General features: G+C 37.7%; 3 protein-coding genes across 4 annotated transcripts; 2 read left to right on the forward strand and 1 right to left on the reverse strand.

Moving 5' to 3' along the window:
- The first annotated feature begins 13 nt into the window (after positions 1 to 13).
- Positions 14 to 7244, forward strand: prdm4 (PR domain containing 4). Its single transcript, XM_084110554.1, has 12 exons — positions 14 to 268; positions 597 to 643; positions 783 to 895; positions 1005 to 1193; positions 2036 to 2791; positions 2865 to 3014; positions 3402 to 3520; positions 4105 to 4190; positions 4320 to 4447; positions 4543 to 4962; positions 6001 to 6169; positions 6518 to 7244. Exons 3-12 carry the CDS (start codon positions 784 to 786, stop codon positions 6852 to 6854), a joined length of 2466 nt encoding a protein of 821 aa, XP_083966680.1. The 5' UTR covers positions 14 to 268; positions 597 to 643; position 783; the 3' UTR covers positions 6855 to 7244.
- Positions 7245 to 7392: 148 nt separating this feature from the next.
- On the forward strand, positions 7393 to 11407 carry akr1b1.2 (aldo-keto reductase family 1, member B1 (aldose reductase), tandem duplicate 2). The gene is made up of 10 exons (XM_084110560.1): positions 7393 to 7605; positions 8425 to 8592; positions 8706 to 8822; positions 8952 to 9029; positions 9226 to 9348; positions 9847 to 9953; positions 10084 to 10165; positions 10247 to 10330; positions 10411 to 10493; positions 10847 to 11407. Exons 1-10 carry the CDS (start codon positions 7540 to 7542, stop codon positions 10887 to 10889), a joined length of 951 nt encoding a protein of 316 aa, XP_083966686.1. The 5' UTR covers positions 7393 to 7539; the 3' UTR covers positions 10890 to 11407.
- Positions 11408 to 11540: 133 nt separating this feature from the next.
- Positions 11541 to 14542, reverse strand: akr1b1.1 (aldo-keto reductase family 1, member B1 (aldose reductase), tandem duplicate 1). 2 transcript variants are annotated; one of them, XM_084110559.1, is made up of 10 exons: positions 14350 to 14542; positions 13921 to 14088; positions 13484 to 13600; positions 13325 to 13402; positions 13083 to 13205; positions 12871 to 12977; positions 12255 to 12336; positions 11991 to 12074; positions 11774 to 11856; positions 11541 to 11681 (listed from the first exon to the last, which is right to left on the reverse strand). In XM_084110559.1, the coding sequence occupies exons 1-10, from the start codon at positions 14410 to 14412 to the stop codon at positions 11639 to 11641; spliced, it is 948 nt and encodes a 315-aa protein (XP_083966685.1). In that variant the 5' UTR covers positions 14413 to 14542; the 3' UTR covers positions 11541 to 11638. The 2 variants fall into 2 exon arrangements, with proteins under 2 accessions (XP_083966685.1, XP_083966684.1); XM_084110558.1 differs by having other exon boundaries at positions 13325 to 13600; positions 14350 to 14505.
- Positions 14543 to 22076: the final 7534 nt, after the last annotated feature.

Consider the following 22076-nt stretch of genomic DNA (forward strand, 5'->3'; position numbering starts at 1 on the left):
GGAACAGGAAACTGAGTTTACATTTCAATATAAAAGTTAGACACCCACCCTCTATGTTCTTTATATTGAACCAAAAATGTTATGGTCATACAGACAGCTTTTAATTACGTACTTAATTTTGCATTTGGCTTCTTTGAATTGACTACACTGGCAGGACACATTGCGGGACTCTTGTTTTAAATCATAACCCCGCCTTGTTTGCCTTTAGCCATGTTATTGTTTTTATATCACAAATCTTCCACGGAGGGATTACTATTTGGTCTTTATAGTAAGTCAATTATATTATTTTAAATGATATATACCTCGCAGTAAACACCTTGCCTTCTGTTATTGCATTTATCTTAAGCTAGTTAACTTTAACTGGCTAACTTAGCTTCAAACACTGGCTGCATTTTTGGCTCTTCCTTGTCGATGTCTGAATAAATACATATTTCTTGATATATAGGTCTTTGTATTTATTAGCGTATTGAGTACATGTATAGCCAGAAAGACTATGAAATTTGTCTTAAAACCTTCAATGAGGCTTATGATAAGAGTGTTGTGATCCACAGCTAAATGTTTTAATGACTAATATGATGAATCTTTCCCTTTTCCAGATCAAAGAATGCATCCATCACACCAATGCCTTAAGTGATCTGTTCAGGTAAACAAACATATCCGTTTCTTCAAGCACAATGGTATATTGTATTTTAAATGCAATAACATTTCTTCTGTTCAGCATATGACATAAACCTATGGTATAGTCATTGTATTTGAAATGCAATTACATTTCTTCTCTTCAGTATGAACGACATGAACCTCAGCCCAGTGGGCATGGACCAGCTCAGTGTGCCCGTGAGTGCAAGTCACCTCGGCCTCCCCACATCCCCAACCCACAATCCCATCACCGCTCAAGGTCAGAACTTAAATGCCTCGTAGATGTGTATACATTGGCATGACATTTGTTTGGTACTGTGTGGGAAGTCGGGTGTATGGAGAAGTAACACTATCTGGTTTTATTTCAGGCATGCCAGTCGCAATACCCAGCTTGGGTCCATCACTTGGGCCTCTTCCTTCTGCACTGTCCCTGATGTTACCCATGGGTCCTTTAGGGGACAGAAGTGTTATGTGTGGCCTTCCAGAGAGAAATTATACATTACCACCTCCTCCATACCCGCACCTGGAGAGCAGCTACTTCAGACATATCCTTCCAGGTAATGTTACAGAAAACCTGTTAAGATACACTAAGATACACTTTAAACCAAGGGCTGACAATCTTTCCAGACCTAGGGATTTTTTTTATGAACTAACATATCTCTACAAACTTTGCAAGGATCCTGGATTCATTGTGCCACTTTATTGTCAAACAGAGAGAGAGAGAGATTTATGTTTGTTGAATCACTCAAAGATGAAAAAAAAAAACAGTATTAGACTATACATTTTAAAATGTGCTTAATTTGCTCTATAGCTTTATTTAACAGGTGTGTGTGTGTGTGTGTGTGTGTGTGTGTGTCATATAACATATATTACTTCTGCGAAAATACATTTTAAAATAAGGTGGAGAGCAAATAAATTTTTATCATTTATGTTGACAGGAATACATTTTTATTGGATATAATATTATTCTGCCAACAATACATTTTATATAAAGCTATAGAGCAAATTAATCATATTTAAAATACATTTTTAACTATAGAAAATTATTATTTTTAAAATGTTATATTCAAGTAAAGCTTTAGATAATAATCTAATTTGAAATACATTTTTATAAATTCTATATTTTAAAATGCATTTTAAATATGCTTAATTTGCTCTAAAGCTTTATTTAAAATGTATTGTTGGCATATAGGATATATCCTATAAAATATTTTATTTCTGCTAAAATACATTTTAAAAAGCAAATCAAGCACATTTAATATTCTTTTTTTTTGTGTCAGATCACTGACCCTGTGCAGTACCTTCATGGAACACAAGGGGGCGTTAAATCTATTTAATATCTGTGTTAGTACACCAGTGAATCAAATGAATGAAATCTGGCCTTTTCTTATCTCTTTAGGTATTCTGTCATATTTGGCAGATCGTCCCCCTCCCCAATACATTCATCCCAGCAGCCTTAACATGGATGGGACTCTTTCCGTATCCAACAACAACCCCTCTGGCTTAGACCCGTACAGCGGCCCTGGTGGCCCTCTAGAACAAGGCCTGGTGACCTTAGACATACGGCAGGTGGGAGGCCAGGCTGATCTCCATCAGGGAGGTTCTCACGAAGTGCAGCTAGATGCCACTGGACTAACCATGGAGTCACGTGTCAGTAGTCCGATGTCTCCTGATGGAATGGAAGAGGACTTGGCCACCATGGAAGGTGTTGTCGTGGCAGAGACCCAGCAGCAGCTGGGTTCCAGACCTCAGCGTCATGAGGGTTTGACAGGTGTGGATTCTTCAGGAGGTGTTATGCCCCTGCATGGATCAGGGCTGGAGCTGATGGAACAGGAGCACATGGGTGGCCGAGTAGGAACCAGAACTGCAGGGGCAGGCGGCCCAGGGACACTGGGTGAAGCCTTGCACTCCACTGGAGAAATGAACTCTGGGGTGGTTAGTGTGGTGCTCACGGGGGCCATGGCACCACAGACTCAACTAGAAACAGTATCTCTACACGGACCTTCAGGTATGGGACTCGAGCCTGTCAACGTGTCACCCATCACTGCAGAAGTGTCTCTTGGGCCGGACAACAGCCTGGTGCTGGTGAACTCTACATTACAACTAGAAGACTCAACATCTAATAAGGAAAACATGGCCACTGCATTCAACATATGTAAGTTTTACTTGGTGATTTTGAATTATGCAATGTGTTTCGTTCCAATTTCATGCGTTTTATTTTCATTTAGGGTGCACTTTATGTGAGCAGTCATATCCTTCAGACTGCCCTGAGCACGGACCAGTCACATTCATCCCAGACACACCGATTCAGAGCAGAGCCCGCCTCTCTCTTCCCCGCCCCCTGTGTCTCCGCATTTCTGTTGCTGATGAGCCTATTGGTAAGTGAAGTTTTGCTTTTTTTTAAAGTTCAGTCCTTAAACACTGAAACTGTCAATCTGGCTGAGTCTGCATATATTAAGACTTCAGAACTATCCGACAGAAACTGATGCTTTGTGTACAGTTATCAAAATATAATTATAAATAATCACTAATATCAGCCAATAATCTACATGGTACCAATAAATTATGCACCTAGTTGTATAGCATCTTATTGCTGGTAAAACTTATTCAAAAACAGCTTACTACTTTCCATTTTTTGAAGATGTTTGAGTGAGTGACATTATCAGTTAGCTTGTTAGATGTAGTTAATGGGAAGTGAAGTCCGTTTGCTTTTGAAAACTGAAGATTTTGTTTGCATTGCTGAAGGTGTTTTTTGTTTTCTGCAGGGGTGTTTGCTAGAGAGACTATACCCTCCAGGACCTGCTTTGGGCCGATGGTTGGACAGCACTGTAGCAGTGTAGAACTTACAGACTGGTCTGACAAGGACACCCCTCAAATATGGAAGGTCCTTGCCACATTTCTAAATATATGTGAATTACATTGGCTAAACATTTTTACTTCTTTAATCTTTACTTATACAAGTTTGGGGTTAGTAGGTACGTTTTTTTATTTATAAATAACTTAATACTTTTATTTAGCAAGGAATGGATGCATTAAATTGATCAAAAGTGACACTAAAAGTGTAAAGACATTTATAATACAAAAGAATTCTATTTCAAAACTTATTATTCATCAAAGAATCCTTAATGTTCCACAAAAATACTAAGCAGCACAACTGTTTTCAACATTGATAATAGTATAGAAATGTTTCTTGAACACCGAATCAGCATATTAGAATGATTTATGGAAATGGAAATTGTTGTATTTCAAAATATGAAAATATGTATTGAAAATATCAAAATTATAGAAATATTTCACAATATTACTGTTTTTACTGTATTTTGGTTAAAAAATTGCAGCTTTGGTGAGCATAAGAGACTTTTGCATGGTAGCTAAATAGCCTCATCTACATATTTTATTCACTATTACACTGACATATCATGTTGTAATCCCAAAAATGGCTTTAACAGTGTCTTTAATCTAATGTAGATGTTCCATAACGATATCCAAGAGTTCTGTATTGTGACGACAGATGAGCATGAATGCAATTGGATGATGTTTGTACGGAAAGCAAGGTAACCACCTCATTTTATCCTTAAAAAATGTTTCCCCATATCACATAAATCAGGAAGCTCTATATTGAAAATCATGCATGGTATGAAAACAATCAGGTAGTTGCGAACTAAAATCGACTCTATTTGCAGGACTACAGAGGAACAGAATCTCGTGGCATATATTGACAACGGGAAGCTTTATTTCTGCACATCCAGAGAGATTCTGCCAGATCAGGAGCTGCTGTTTTATTTTAGCAGGGACTATAGCAGACAACTAGGTGGGACTTCCTCCAGCATGTCCTAAACAGGAAGATAACTGTACCGTATATCCGTATATGATCTATTCAATGCTGCTATGTCTGTATCTTTTCAGGTGTACCCAGAGTGCCAGAGGGCCAGATATGTCATTGTGGAAAAGAGTGTGCCTCTTTCACAGAGTTTAAATCTCACCTCAGCAGCCATGCCCAGAGCCATAGCCCCACCCAGGACCATTCCGCTCACTCTACACACAGCCAATCCCAGTCGCAGGAGAAGGTGATCAATGAGCCGTCCCGGTCCGCTTCCTCCCCACAATGGCAGTGCCACTCAGACGTGAATGAACATTCCAGCAGCAACGGGCACGGTCGCGAGAGGAAGTTTAAATGTAGCATGTGCACACGAGCGTTCACTACGTCCACTAAGCTAAACGTGCATTTCATGGGCCACATGGGCATGAGACCACACAAGTGCAGCTACTGCAGCAAAGCCTTCAGTGATCCCAGCAATCTCAGAAAACACCTGAGAATCCACACAGGTACATGTGCATGTCTAGATGTTTACATATGAAAATTGCATTTGAAATGGTTATAATCCGTTTTTAAGTCAATATGAAATAAAAATGGATCTTGGCTTTTTAAGTTCCTTTTTTTTAATTCAATCCAAAAGGGGAAAAAGTCTTCATCAAACTGTAATAACAAGCTATATCAATATAATAACTAGGTAATAATAATTTTTGAATGCCAGTTCATGATGTTTTTAAATTAACTTTTGAAATGAACTTCAAGTTGAGAACCACTGTTAGCTTGTTTTTAATTAGCCAAAGAAATACTCTGTCATCATTACTGTTGTGCTCATAATATATACTGTATATATATATATATACAGTGCAATGCATAAGTGAATACACCCATGCTAAAGTTGACTAAAAAGAGAAATAAAAAATCATATTTTGGAAATTGAACTTAATGCCTTAATTTAAAAAATTAGGAAAAATCCAACCTTTAAGGACACCAATTTTCTTTGTGAATGAATAATGTATCATAAATAAATAAATGTTCTTCCTTAAAATACATGGTGCATAAGTGAGTACACCCCTATGTTAAATTCCCAAAGAGGCAGGCAGATTTTTATTTTTAAGTATTTTTTTTATTTTATTTTTAGGATACTATGCATCCTGATAAAGTTCCCTTGGCCTTTGGAATTAAAATAGCCCCACATCATCACATAGCCTTCACCATACCTAGAGATTGGCATGGTTTTATTTCAGTTAGCCTAAAAGCTAGTTTGATTTGCATTGAGAGATGATCTTATGGAAAGTACCCCATGCCAATCTCTAGGTATGGTGAAGGCTATGTGATGATGTGGGGCTATTTTAATTCCAAAGGCCAAGGGAACTTTATCAGGATGCATAGTATCCTAAAAAAAATTTAAAAAAAATACTTAAAAATAAAAATCTGCCTGCCTCTATGGGAATTTAACATAGGGGTGTACTCACTTATGCACCATGTATTTTAAGGATATATTTTAAATATATATATATATATATTATTATTTTTCTTTTTTTTTGCTGCAGGTCAGAAGAACTTCAGGTGTACAGTATGTGGGAAGTCTTTCACTCAGAAAGCGCATGTGGAATCTCATATGGTTATACACACTGGTGCCAAGAACATTAAATGTGACCATTGTGACAAGATGTTTGTGCGGAAACAAGATCTCAAACAGCACATGTATTCACATTCACTGTAAGGCTGTATTTCATATTTTATTTTAAATATATATTCTAAATATAATTCTAAATAATTATTATATTATATAAATAACATATAATAATAGAAAATATAATTAATATAAATATTACGGTAACTATTAGTACATTTCATGATCCAATCAAATCCTGATGAATAAACTCTAGTCCTGCCCTACATTATTTTTCTTGTTGAATAATGTTTCATTCTGAACTTTCATATGTGACAGTACGGATATGAAATAGGTTGAGAATGCTGTTTGATGTTGACTTTAATAATCTCCATTATTCTAATATTCTAATAGCAACCTTGCTTTTTTCTTTGCTTATCTTTTCTCTATTTCAGAGACCGTCAGATAACCTGTCCAAAGTGTGACAAACAGTTCTTGAAGACCGACCATCTCAAAAAACACTTAAACTCTCACGACGGGAAACGGGACTTCATCTGTGAAAAGTGCAACAAGGGCTTTCTCACTAAATATCACCTCACACGCCACCTCAAAATCTGCAAGGGTCCAAAGATCGGTCGAGGCGCAGCGCAGGGTGAGGATGGGGAGGAGGAGGAGGATGATGAGGAAGATGAGGAGGAGGAAGAGAGGGAAGTTGAAGGACAGATCAATCCAGCCAATGAGGAGGAGTGTGGAATAGGCATGGGAGGATATACTTCTGAAAAAACAATGTAACTTTACGCTTAAAAAACCAAGCCTTGTCTAGCCTGTTTGTCCTTTTTCGTGTATTCTTGTTCTGCCCAGTAGCCTTTTATTCCTGTTGCCAAAATGTATCCCTATGTCACCTGGCCAATAGAAATGAAATTAGATTTAAATGAGAACAATGATGCGTTACTTGTTTGCAAGTCGACTGTCACAGTTAAATTGATAAATCATTTGTCTAAAAATGAACAAAAGACAATGCCTTTTTGTAAAACATTTTTTTGTTGTTGTTGCATAAAATATTTGTTTACAGTGCACATTTGTTTTTTTGTTCAACGTGTTTGTTCAGTTAACTTGTTCACAGCAGCCATGCCTTTTCTATATTCTGTATTTATATTGTAAATAAACGAATATTAAATTGTGCATGCAAACATTGTCATTCATAATGAAAATAATATGCATTAGAAATGATTGTTTCTAAATTAAAAAATATTATATTCTAGTCTATAATGCAAATGAAAAGCAGATGTTTCTCACAACAGGGTTTTATTGGTAAATGTTCAGTGACGTAAGCCTACGTCGCTCCCTCGACACAAAATCACATTAAGACCGGAGCAATCGATCCAGAGCTGCACCCTTGTGAACCCCTTCAGCCCATTTTTTGCACAGGCTTGGAATTGTTCTGCTGAAACAGCTCGTGGTTAATCTATCTTTCACCATGGCAACGTCTGTGAAGCTGAATACCGGGGCAGATATGCCCAACGTCGGGCTGGGCACGTGGAAGGTAACGTTACGGTGTGGTTCATTTTATGAACGATCGTGTTACATTACAGAAGTGCATTCACTTAGCTGGCACGTTGCATGGGGAATTCATGGCCAAAAAGTTTTTAAAATGCATGCAAAAGTTAAATTAAAAAGACGCATTAATAGGATTTACACGAGGCTGCAAGAGTCCGAAATGAATCGTCAAATGTTGCGTAATTCAGAGGAATGAAGTTGCCTTGGCGGTTATGAAAAGTTTAGTTGTTTTACGTTTTGGAATTATGGCCAATAAACTACATTGAGCAAGTTCGAAATATGAATGTTTGTGTCTAGAGAAAGTAGTTTGATCATAATGACTAAGCAAGTTCACCGATATTAGTCCTGTGCATGTCTTTAACTGATAACATTCAGTAAGTCTTTTGTTTGGTAACGTTAGATAAGATAAGATTTTCTGAGGAGAATTTATATTAAAGTGACTAAAGAACTTTGTTCTTCATAGGTAGAATCATGTTGGAAAACACTACACAATCAGCAGTTTAAGTCTTAGTGCACTGCTTTTTCTTTTGTTTTTAATTTACTTCCTCTTTCTTGAAATTTACTTTTCGCTTCTCTTCTTATGATTTTCTGTACGTTTTTCTGCCCTTTACTTTCCCTTATTTTACATTTATTTTCTTTCCCATTTTCCCTATTATTCCCATTTTTCATTTCCTTTCCTTTCTCCCATCCATTCCATTTTTTCCCTCTCCTTTCCTTTCTCCCATCCATTCCATTTTTTCCCTTTCCTTTCCTTTCCTTTCCTTTCCTTTTTTTTGGTGTCTAAATTCTGTTGTATTCCCTCCAGTCTCCTCCAGGTAAAGTTGCAGAGGCGGTGAAGGCAGCCATCGCTGCGGGTTACAGACACATCGATGGAGCCGCAGTGTACAATAATGAAACAGAGGTCGGAGAGGGAATTCAGGCCATGATAAAAGATGCTGTGGTAAAAAGAGAAGAACTGTTTGTGGTCAGCAAGGTATGTCAAGCTACACCATTTACCTCAAGAATTTGATTGACAAATGGAAGGTTACTGCTGATTTAGTAGCTTTATGATGAAGTGAATACACTGCATGTCATTTTGATTCACAGCTTTGGTGCACCTTTCACGAGAAGGCCTTAGTAAAGGGAGCTTGTCAGAAGACTTTAAGTGACCTAAAACTGGATTACCTGGATCTTTACCTGGTTCACTGGCCAATGGGCTTTAAGGTCATTCTCCTTCTCTAAAGTCCTGTCCGTCACTCATTCATGTCTAGCATTCAGTGTTGATCTCCATAATGAAAGCTAAGATCTCACCATAACACCATTCAGAAATGCATTGTCATCATTGCTTTTCAGTCTGGGCCAGATCAGTTCCCATTGGACAGTGAAGGGTTAACCATCGGCGATGACACCAATTTCTTGGACACCTGGGAGGTAAGAAGACTTTTTTTAGATCTTGAATCTTTAAAAAAGATTTTAAAGTTACCTTTCACATTTATTTGTACGAATTAATCTGTTTTACATATACTGCATCATTATAAGAACTGTTTTACATTGTAATGCCAGTGTATATTGGCTAATCTTTTTAGCTCTATTTAATTAATTATAGTTATGGCATAATGTGCTGTAGGCCATGGAGGAGTTAGTGGATGCTGGGTTGGTCAAGGCAATTGGCATCTCCAACTTTAATCGAGAACAGATCGAAGCCATCCTGAATAAACCAGGACTCAAGTACAAGCCTGCCAACAATCAGGTTGGTACCGGTACTCTTTAAAGGGTGTCAGTGTGGTTTAATTCGACAATTACAGATGGAACAAGAAAGGTCAACATTTATCCAGAGATCAGCATTTCGCCTCCAGCAGCTTTGTAATGCAATTACTCCTTTAATTTCCTGCTACTTGTCCAGAACAGGCACAGTTATTTGTCTGGATATAGTCTTAAAATATCATTAGGACACTGCTTGCTTTGTGGTTGGCTGGCATAATGATTATTTTGGGGCAGGCTTTTATTACAGGGAAGACAAGAATAACTTTTTGTATCAATAATATGATATTGAACTTTTAATATGTATTTTATTCATTTAAATGTTAGCACATAGTTAAAGACAACTAATCTAGTGGGACCAAAAATCATACTGATCCCAAAGTTTTGAATGGTAGTGTGTGTGTGTGTGTGTGTATTTGTAATAGAGCTACAATTTTTTTTTTATTATTATTCTTAGAATTTTATGTATATATTTTTCCCTCTTCAGGTTGAGTGCCATCCATATCTGACTCAGGAGAAGCTAATTAGCTTCTGTCAGTCCAAAGGCATCACAGTCACTGCTTACAGTCCTCTGGGTTCTCCAGACAGACCTTGGTAGGCAGCCGTTCCCACATGTTGATGCTTTGTTGCATGTGACATTTATTTGCTGCGAAGGTTTAAGTTGCAGTTGGTGACTTTAAAATTTGTTAAAATGAATAACACTTGGACTTTGTCTCAAACTTAGGGCTAAACCTGAAGATCCCTCACTGCTTGATGACCCAAACATTAAGGCCATTGCAGAGAAGCACAAAAAGACAACCGCCCAGGTAAGGAGACTTAGTTATCTTAGTTATGTCATAGCTTGTTATTGATTCATATAATAATGTCAATTTGACATCAATGTATAGGTCCTCATCCGCTTCCATATTCAGAGGAATGTCATCGTCATCCCCAAGTCTATCACACCTCAGCGTATTCAAGAGAACTTTCAAGTAAGTTCATCATCAGAGGTCATTAAGGTCATGGAATCACAGTGCTCCTTGTATTTTAATTTTTTTGTCTATATTCACAGGTTTTTGATTTTGAACTGAGTGAGGATGATATGAAGACAATTATGGGCTTCAACAAGAACTTCAGGGCTTGTCCAATGCATTGGTGAGTATGTTTCGCAGGGTTCCCAAGGTCATGGTCAACTGGGAAATATCAGGAAAATGTGCTTTGGATGTCACAGAAATGTAGTCAATATAAATTATGTTTATGGTCGGTTCTGAAATGTGTAATAAACTAGAAGTTGCTGTTAGGGAGTTCAATCTCTAAAATTATTTTAAAAATCAGTATCCAATAAAAGGGATGGGAACCCTGGTTTTACTCTATATGAAAAGGAAAGAAAAACTTAGTTTTATTATTATACTTTTTAATTATATAATAATAATATTTTATTATAATCAATAATGATAATTTATTTATCATTAAACTTAATGCGATTCTCTCTACATCTGTCAACGCAGGGGTGTGAAGCACAAAGACTACCCGTTTAACGCTGAGTATTAAAAGAAGACAACTCAAAATGTGCTGTTTGATGAAAATAAGTTCCTCTCTTCCAGAGAATGCTGTTTTGTCATTGATCAATGTGAAAATGCTCTTCATTTTGCATTAAGAAACTTGTTACTGAGAAATTTCCTTACAGTTCATCCTTGATGTGTGATTTACAGGTTTGCTTCTATGAATGTGTTTTTTTTTTATTTATTTTTTTAACCATAGACATGGAGGTTAAAGCTGTTACTACTTTAGTGTACACTTGGAAATGTAAAAAGGCTCATGACAAAACAACCCAAATTAATCATTATAAACATATGCACTAGTGACTTTTTTATTTGAACAATGTCACACATTTTGCACAATTGGGCAGATAACAAGAGAAAGTATTGGTCCTGAGAATATTTTTTTTTATATGCACACTCCTTGTTTTCAAAATGACAACAAAGCACTTCCAGTTTGTAAGAGCAGCTCTGTTTACAATATATTGATGTATGCTTTGAAAGCCCAAATAAAGCTCTGCGTCAAACAGCTCTCTGGCTTAAGTTTTTAAATGTGAAGAAAATCTTTCTCATGTCTTTAACAACTCGCTTGACCTTTACATTTAACCACATTAGTCCCTTAAATGGCTGTATTACACTTGAATGCTGATAATGTGGGTTTGCTCATAACATACTTCATTCACATACCTCATTTATCCCCAATGTGAAATGCAGGAGTCATATTTAAAATCAGTTAATATGCAAACAGCATTTACTAAAGCTTCAGAATTCTGCATTCAGTGGATAATCCTTATGCTTGGAAGCCCTGCAATAAAACGGTAAAGGAGGATTTTAGTTGACTTAATACTACACCAATGGATACAAAGTCCACTGAAAATGTTCATAATGATGACTCACCATTCCAGCATAAAAGCCCTCCAGTTTCTGTTAAAATTCAGTATAGTGTTCATCTCCTCTTTACTCAGCTCAAAATCAAAGACCTGCGGGAATAAAATAACTAAATCTTGATTATACTGTGTAACCATCATAACTGATCATGTTATTCTTGTATATTAGTACTGGTGCAACATGTAGGACACATGCAAATTGCATGGTTTAATTAAAATGAGAGTACCTTGAAATTCTCTTTGATTCTGTGGGGGTTTACAGATTTGGGAATGACCACAACATTCCTCTGCATGTGGAACCGGATTAGGACCTAGAAAAAAAAGTTCCCTGTTTAGTCTTATGATGGAGGAATGCATTAAAGTGTGTAATGCAAATGTTTTAAGGGTCGTCTTACATTCAGCTGACAAGTTGTAACTTGAACATGTACTTCTTCTAGGTTGATTTATACATAACATGAATAAAAACATGAATAAAAAAAGTTTACACCTACCTGTGCTGTGGTTTTACCATGCTTATCTGCAATGGCCTTGATCTTTGGGTCCTCCAGCAGTGACGGTTCATCTGCCTTTGCCCTAAAGAAAGTCAAATCTGTTGTAATGTATAGGCCAATACCATATTTTATATAGATAGATAAATATATAGTGTTAGTGAAAGTTACTTTTAAAAGTAATATGTTATAATATTGCATTACTCTAAAAAGAAACTAACTTTTTATGGAAAGTTATGGAAAGCCGTACAAAAAATCTTTTAACATTACGGGTTATGTTACCTACTGTACAACTCTTTGATTTGAATGTTGGAAAAAGTAATGTTTTTTTGTTACTTTTGTGTTTTTTGTGTGTTCCTGTGCACGCAGTAGTTTAAAAAGTAGTTTAAAAAAGCAAATTATTTAAATTGAAAAGTAACATGCATTACTAGTAACTCAAATATTAATGTGTAATATTTATAAAGTAATGCAATACTTGTCATATCAAAAAGTAATTTGATTACGTAATCCAAGTTACTTGTAATGATACCCCCAACTTTCTCTCTCTCTCTCTCTCTCTCTCTCTCTCTCTCTCTCTATATATATATATATATATTAGTTAAAGAAAGAAAGTACTTACCATGGTCTGGTTGGAGACCCCAGAGGACTGTAAGCGGTGACTGTGATTCCTTTGGACTGACAGTAGTTAATCAGCTTCTCCTGAGTCAGATATGGATGGCACTCGATCTGGAGGTGAAAAGCAATTTTTGAAAAGATTTTGGCGCTTGAACTTGAACAACAAAGTCTTGATCTGTTTCAAATTCTTCAGATGTATTGCAACCAACGCAATACCTGGTTGTTGGCAGGTTTGTACTTGAGTCCTGGTTTATTCAGGATTTTTTCAATCTGATCCCGGTTGAAGTTGGAGACACCGATGGCCTTGACCAACCCAGCATCCACTAACTCCTCCATTGCCTTTGTGAGAACAATTTAACACTAAAGTAACCAGAAACTTTTCTTTGATCAACTATCAAATGTGAGCCTGAGTTACAGGAATCTCACATTAATTTTGTTTTTATTCTACTCCTTATTACCTCCCATGTTTCCAGAAAGTTGCTGTTGTCTGGAATTACATGGCCATCCTTATCGCATGGGAAAAGCTCCTGTCCAGGCTGCCAATTTGAATACACAGATAAGCATGAATAAAAATAAATATAGCATAATATAAACAATAAGTTATTGTTTAGTACTACCTTAGTGCCCATGGGAAAGTGCATTAGGTAGAGATCAACGTAGTCCAGTTTGAGGTCACTTAGGGTCTTTTCACAAGCTCCTCTTACCAAGTGTTTTTCATGGTAAGTGCACCACAGCTTCAAAAGATACAGGATTTAGTTTTGCATTTGTTTATGGCCCTTTCACATGATGTATTTGTTAAGCTTTTTTCTACAAGATTTATTGTTCAAAAAAAATTCTAACCATGACTTGCATTTCAGTAATTATTAATTAGGGCGTAGCTTAACAGTGCATTATAACACACACAACAATACATGTTATATAAATGCACAACTGTGTATGATCTTTGACATGATTCATGCTGTGTGAAATTTCAAGGCACATGACTGGCCATATAAGACCATGTTTCCTGTCATGTGCCTCTGAGACAAATCTTAAAATTAAAATGTGCTACTACCTTGCTAACAATGAAAAGGTCCTCTCTCTTTACCACTCCTTGGTTAATCATGGCATGTACACCTTCTCCAACTTCATTCTCATTTTCATAGACATGGGCCCCATCAATGTGATGGTAGCCAGCCAGAATGGCTGCCTTCACAGCCTCTGTTACCTCACCTGGAGCAGACTGGAGCAGGTTTCAGAATTTTAATATTAAATCTTATCTTAGTAGACTTTATTATCAAATCTCTAATATTGGAGAGAGAGAAAATCAAGTGAAAAGAAAATCATTATTATTCATAAAAGAATGGTTTCAAATAAAAGAATAAACCTCTAGTGTTTAATTGGCAAACAACAATAAAAGCAAACGGCAGACAAACAAATATTTACCATAATTAATAGAATCAAATTGTACTGTACAAAAAAAGAAAAAAACGTAAATACTCACCCTCCATGTTCCCAGTCCAACAATGGGCATTTTAGCTCCATTATTGAGAGTTACAAATGTCATGGTGACTTTTAGTATAGAGCACTTATCAGATATAAAATAAAGCACTTGTTAGCCTGCACACCGTCGCAGCTTTCTCACTCTGCAGAAGCCTGTTTTTTTGAAGCTTTTTTTATTATATAGGCTTGTACGTGAATTTGATTGGTCAGGTCTGGAAACGCCCCTTTTAGAGGATGGTGCAGTTCATCAATCCTACCATCATTCCAACATAACGCAGACTTGCTGGTAGTTCAGAGAGATTTTTAAAGAAAATTAGAAGTAATTAAAATGTGGAAAAAAAAGAAAAATTAATTTAAAGAAAAAAATCCAAACATGTGAATGGCATGATATATCATTTAATAATAATTGTAACAATTACATCTTTGATTGTTATTTTGTACAGTATAACACATTTATTTATTTAGACAGTTTTGAATTTGTTTAATTATTAAATTAATAATTTATATTAATTTAATAATTTAATAATTGTATATTATATTATATTATACAAAAATTAATAATTATTGAATTTGTTCTGTAATTATTTTGTATAGTATAATACTTTATTTATTTATTTTTATTTTTTTTATTTATTTTTTTATTTATTTTTTATTTAGACAGTTTTGATTTTTTTTTAAGCTTTCATTTTGAAACTGTATTCCCGGTTGTTACCAGCTGTTTACACATAACTGTCAACCATGAAATCCAAAAATAAGTGACTAGTCATATAATGATGTGTGGTAAATCAACCAATCATGTACAACAAAAATGAGCAATTTAACATGCAACTCATGACATGTGCACTTCTTTACTTCAATGACAGTTAAATTATTACATAATGGATTCCCCAGACAAGAAGAGCACTTGGGTGAGAGTTCATAACAGATCTGTTTGTAATCTAATTTTCTTTTTCTCTACAGATGTTTGAATAAAATCTTTAGATGCCTAACGAACAATTGATTGTTGTAATATTTAGACTGAAAGATCAACCAAACCCACTGATTTTGTGTTATAATTTTATTTTGACTGTCTTAAAAATTACATAGACAGAATTCCTGTCCCTCTCTCCGCCCTGCGCCTCTTGGTCTCTCCTGTACTCCTCATTTCTGCTTTTATGTGGAGAACTGTGCAGCAAAAGGATGTGATGCAGTGGGATGCCGCCGGCAGATTTAGTTTAATTGGTGTCAGAAGCAGTCCCAGAATTGATTAGTTGTAGACATGAAGTCCAGCTAATTCTTGGACTGTTGCCTGTTTCTAAAGACTGTAAGGAGGTCATTAGTCAGTCAGATCACCTAAAGTCACTGCTTGAGCACCACAAGAACCTTGGACATCTAGATTCCAAGAATTTGATCAAGTCTGTTACATCAGCTACCGTTTATAACAGTTGTCTTCCATAACCTCCATTGCATTTTTTTCCAGACAACCCATGAGTGCTGGAAAATGCATCCTGTCCAACTCTCTAAAGTGGGTGACTTCCATCAGCAGAGAGTAAGTCACGTTCAGGGGTTTGACTGAAAGACCCAGGAGTCAGTAGTAGGAGCATCTGAATGTACAGAGACTCAAGTAGGACAAGGTGAAGATGGAGAGCCTGCAAGAGGCTCTGGTTTGGATGATTCTGGGCTAACACTTCTTGAAGACCATATCAACAGATGGTACTGAAAAATCTCAAGAGTGATGCTAGAGGCTGCGGTCTTTAGCGTCCTTGTTAGCGTGCCCGCCTCCCACACCGGAGACCCTGGATTAACGGTTACATTTGGTGGCATGACCCGGATGGGAGCGAGGTTTAGGGGGGAGTGTAACGGACGTAAGCTAGTAAGAGCTGTGCATGTAAACATCACTCCCCTGATCTCAAGAGGCGATCTAGTGACTGACGCTAGAGGCTGCATTCTTTAGCATCCTTGTTAACACACCCGCCTCCCACGTCGGAGTCCCCAGCTCGAATCCTGCTCGGAGCGGGTTGTGTAGGACCGGTTACATATGTATAAAGCACTTTCTGTGAATGATTAAAGTGATAACGTTTTCCTGTTGCAGATGGATCCTCTCACACCTTCTATTGTTTGCAGTGCCCATTGAGTCACTCTCAGGAGGAAAACCTCAGGAAAGAAAGTCCACTCAACTGAGGTTATAGGAAGTGATACTGTAGTTGATCCCTTTTTTGCCCAACAGCTGCCACAATTGTGGTAAAAGGTACTGTTTCTCATGCTTATTGAAAACCCACCAGCTCACCCTCACCGATGAGCATCCTTTTCTCTGTCTGGTACCTGAATGTGGACACAGTTTCTCCCATTCTCAGGCCCTCCGTCGCCATGAACTCCTAATGTCACTGAAAGATGTTTTCGAGGAAAACAAGCTACAAAAGCCGAAATATCAGACCTACAACTGTACTGCGGAGAGACCTTCAGCTCGCTCAGCGCCAGGAGAGACCATCACAAGACCCACCCTGAAGAGGCAGTGCATCACTGCAACGCCTGCAGGAAGCAGCTCAGCTGCCAGGCCGCTCTTATCAGACACAAGCGGATCCACGCAGAGGAACGCCTCTATAAAGGCGGGCGTACACGGTGCGATTTTTGCTGTTTTTACGAGCTCGCAGATGATTTTTTTCACTCGGGAGAAATCGAGTGGAATCGGTGATGCTCGCATGGTCGCGGCTCGCAGCGTGTGAGAGGAATTACGAGCCGAGCCGAGCACGTTATGAGCACCTCCATGACCTCCCGATCATCACGGGGAGTCGGCCCGATTTTCACCAGTCCCCTATTGCTAATCATACACAACCACGTGGGGCTATACCTCAGTGGCAGCAACCATACAGCATGCGCATACACTGTCACTGTCACACACACACACACACACACACACCTATCTCTCTCTCTCTCTCTCTCTCTCTCTCTCTCTCTCTAGTTTTTATTTTGAAAGGAATGGCTACTGTTCTCTGCTTTTCAGCAAATCATTTGCACACACATTTCTGTCATTTTTTTCTATCTGAAGTTTTGCCTGCATGCAACATTGACGGTCTCTGTGTTTAGCGCGAAAGCTCACGTGATTGCTGCCGGCTCAGGATAAAATTCGTGCAGGACAGTCGTGCCGTGTAGGCTACCAGCTGCTTTGACGCGATTATCAGTTAAACTGACTCGCAACGTGTGCAATATCTCACGACCTCCCGAGTGTCCGATCCTGGTCCGAACTCGCACCGTGTACGCCCGCCTTAAGTGTATCAAATGTCAGTCCACCTTCATCTGCTCAAACTCCTACAAGCGACACATGCTGATGCATCAGCCTGAGAGACCATTCCTCTGTACCTGGGAAGGGTTTCACGTACCGATGCGCTCTTTTGGCTCATCAGCGCATGATGTGCATCCACTCTGAGGAGAGGCCGTAGCCTACCATTGCTTGGACTGTGGGAAGGTGTTTCTGTACCCTGTGGGCTTTGACGCAACACCAGAGGAGACATTTCAAAGAGAAACCATGCCTTTGTGCACACTGTGGGAAAAACTGTAATATGGAGAACTCTCTTTGTTCACATTCGGCCAGCCACGACACACGAAAACTTTCAAATGCACCTTGTGTGACAAGTCGTTCACGTTGAAGGCCAGCCTGACCCTCCATAAACTCTCGCACAGGAGAAAGAAAAGACCATTCCTTTGCTGCGGAAATGCTTTTTTCTCCTTCGGCGCTACCACACTGAACACAAACCTTTCCAGTGCCCAGACTGTGAAAAGAGTTTCATGCAGTCCTGCGACCTGCAGGTCCACATGAGGCATCACACAGGCATATGGCCCTATTTGTGTTCTCGGTTTAAAAAGACTTTCTTTAGTTCTTACCGCCACTTTTGGATGCACACTGAAGGAAAAACTTTTCGGTGCTAAAAATTCAATAGTCATATCATCTGAAAGACTAGAAAAGAGAGGGACTAGAAAAACAGACTAGAAAAGAGAGGGACGGGAGGGCATATAAAATATTACCAAGGTAGGCTATGTGACTAACGTTATAGGCTACACACTTTTTTAATATAAGCCTATGTTCTCATACAAACAGGAATTTTTAATAATGTGGTTCATGTTATGTTTTATATCAGTGGTTAAGTGCAAGTGTATAGTAGTCACAACAGACGCCTTATTTAATATTTCGTAAGTTAACATTAGGGGTTTTGGGACATGTAGCCTACAGGCTGTTCAGTCTGGGGCAGATGCAGTCTTAGCTAAAAGATTCAATTCAGCATATTACAGTAATGTTTATTATAACCTTTCTTTCTACATTCAATTACAAGTTAGTCATTATGCGTGTCTAACGCCAGTAGACGCTCGAGAAGTAGTATCGAAAAAGTCTCGTTCGGTTACTTGAGGTAACCATAGCAACATGAGCGGTTTCCGACCGTTTACTGGAGCGGTTACTGTCGTGTATATTAGTCAATTATCACTTTTGTCTATACAAGTTTTCCACAAAATTGTTTTGAAAAGTTTAGATAGTTGGCGTTTGGATAATTGTTGACGGACATCGACAGACTGTCCCTCGAAAGTAAGTTTCTCAGCTTTTTTGGTTTATATACGTATATTCTCTGCACTACCTGTACCGTCCGCCACATGGCAGCAACACATTGCAATTAAATGTGTTCCACACGTGCTCACTGTTGCTCCACAGTATTTGTCAGCAGTGCAAGCCACTCTCAATAACAAAAACAAGCAGAAGGGAACTGGTATGAAACCATTATTATTTTTACTACAATCTTTCAGGCTCTGGACATAGTTATTAATTAATATTACCAGCAGATGATTTTGAAACTCAAAATCATAGGCTATGCAAATCATACCAAATCTAATCTTTAATCCTCAAATATTTCTGTTTGGGGTCACTCTGACCCCAACAAAGAAGCAATGCTGAAATCTCAATTAAAACACATAAAAATAGACAACCTTACAGTTAGGTTAGATGCATAAGCATTGTTTTTATTTCCTGCTGTTCATGACCTTAAAAGATGGTTCCTTCCTGGTCTTAAAAGCATTTCAATGCCCTGTGTAAGCTGTGATTCAGAAAATCCCAGCATGAGAAAATACATGACATGTATTGAAGCTTTATAGTGCATGGGTTTCATGGGCTGCTTTTGTGACACTTAAATGGTGCTTTTGCATCCTTTTTAAAGTTTAAAAGTGTACCCCTCCAAATTTTCCTTTTAGTGTCTACAGCAAGAAACAATTGTCATTAATCATGGGCTCCCCAAAAGTAAGATTCCTGCCTTTCTTCCTTTTTTTCCCCTCACAGAGAAACATTAAATCAATATAGCTATATTAGAACACAAAGCAGCAAAGGGCAGACGCTTGTGGGTGGTTGTTTGGAGTCCTTTGGTCCATTCACTCTGTAAGTGTTTCCAGCTGGGATGGGAGAGACCGGCGCCTGCCCAGCTGCTGAGCCCTGACCTTCCACTTACAGCAGGAGTCATTTTGCAAGAGGAAATTTTACATTAACTCTGCATTTGCAGGCTATATGTTAGGGGCTTTTAAAAAAATCTCAAACAAAGCGATACGTTTGCATATGAGGATTTTATGAAAACTCAATCATTTGGCCTTCCAAAATTGACTTCCTCTAAAGTCATAGTAATCAATAATCTAAATGTAATTTCTGTATATGATCCTGCTGGATATTAACCAAACAATACATGCGATTCAATTCAAGTTGAGCTTTAGGATCCCTTCTATTGTATGACTAATCGCAGCGCAGAAGAGTTTTGATTAATTCTGAAGGCCTGCACTTCTCTATAACACCATAATGAGTTTCGTAAAACACAGGTGAATGAAAAGGGGCACCTGCAGTTTTAAGGGACAAAAAGGCTATTTAAACGTTTGTCCAATTTAATTTGAAATCGTCCGTATCTTCGGTTTTCTGTCTTCTCTTCATTAGCTTTACAAAACTGTGGCAAACACGGGCACCGTTCTTTCTCCCTCCATTTGTGTTATCTAATTTCCCTCCTCATCTCAAACAATCAATTACCTGGCTGAAGCGAGCCCTTAATGCCTTTAGCTGGAAATTGCCTTTGCGCCCATGCAAGCCAAATAAACCAGATTAGCCAGTGGTGATTGAATTCCGTAGGGCGAGACCCTGACGAGGACAAATTCCCTCATCTGCCAAACTCCTGCAGCGTTCAGCTGATAAGTCTGGGTGAAAAGCTCACAAACCGTGTCCCTGTTGGTGCTTTTACTTTGTTTCATAGAGCGGATTCCCGACCCTATCTCGTATTCCAGGGATTTGTTAGTGAAGAATTGAGGACAGACGTGTGACGACAGAAGTGAAGGTGTGTGTGTGTATAATAAATTATATATATATCTTGAATTAAGATAGAATTAGAGTTACATTAAAAAAGTTTTTATATCAGACCTTATTTTTGATTCAAAGCACATACTTTAAAGTGCCGATTACTAGTGAACACAGCAACACCTGCTGTCAGAATAACAATGATTTTAATTGGAGATGACGTGCAACGCTCACATAGAAAAAAGAATTCGTCTCACCGTTGCAGTCATGTGTCAATCTATTCTGCGTTCAAGTGGCCCTCAAGACATCGGATGAATGAAAGGCACAAACACACCTTGACACAGAAACTCAGTCACTTTACTGCAGGAAACATCAGGTCTAGAGGTGTAAATTATTGATTTCAATTACAGTTCTTGAAGTCTGAAATGGTTCTCTAGTCAATCCAATTTAATTTTTCCGTAATTATTTTGAAAAATATGCTGATGGTAAAACAGTTTGGACTGTATACAAGTATTGTCAAAATAAGGCAGGCTTTACATTCACAGCCTCAAGATTTGGATAAAACATTAATATACATTTTTTTTTAATCCAAGGATAACTAACACAAAAAGACATTAAGTCGACTGTTAAATATGTATAATTGATTTATTATGTGATGGAAAATTATTGAACCAATAATTAAAACATAAATGAAGCCTGTTATTTATAGGGGAATATAGATTATCTTTAAATCAAACAGGGTTTGAATTAACACCTACATACTGTGTCAATGGCGTATAACAAATAATGAACAAATCGAGGCTTGTTAAAGCAAATTTCAAATAAATTGTTATTGTTATTTTCCATTTTAATTTTAATTTGAGTTGTTTTAGTTAACCGATAACCCTGCCAGAATATGCATAATAATTTTCAATTTGGAAAGAAAACAACTATTAATTTGCTTTTAAAATGCAGCAAATCAAGGCAGTGTTAACTTTTTTATTATCAATTATTAACTCTGAAAGTGCAAGGTGCATTGAATTTTTATCATTACATCAATGCATTTTTACAGGCCAAATAAGGAAGCTTTGTTGCCCTAGATGCGTTTTTGTCTGGAGAGCATCTACATTTGAACAGGTGTGGAAAGCAACAGTGAATATCCCATTTGTGGCAATATCTGAAAAGATAAAGAGACGTGCTGGGAAGGGGCACCACTGAAAGACACTCAAACTGGGGCAGACAGTGTATCTTGGTTTTAGGAAGTCATTAGTTCTGAATGGATTCACATAACATCAAACACGGTCCCGTGAGGGTCATTGCCTATATGAGGTGAATGTAACTTTGGTGTGTCTAGTGGGCTTTGTGATATTTAATAGCTCTTCCGAGACCATGCATGATGAAGATTTAATGCATACGTAAAGAGCCATGCCTCTGCCTAATGAGCTAATCCGTTTAATGCTAACTTCACA

The sequence above is a fragment of the Abramis brama genome (genome assembly GCF_963993115.1).
Source record: "Abramis brama genome assembly, chromosome: 4".
Lineage (NCBI taxonomy): Eukaryota > Metazoa > Chordata > Actinopteri > Cypriniformes > Leuciscidae > Abramis > Abramis brama.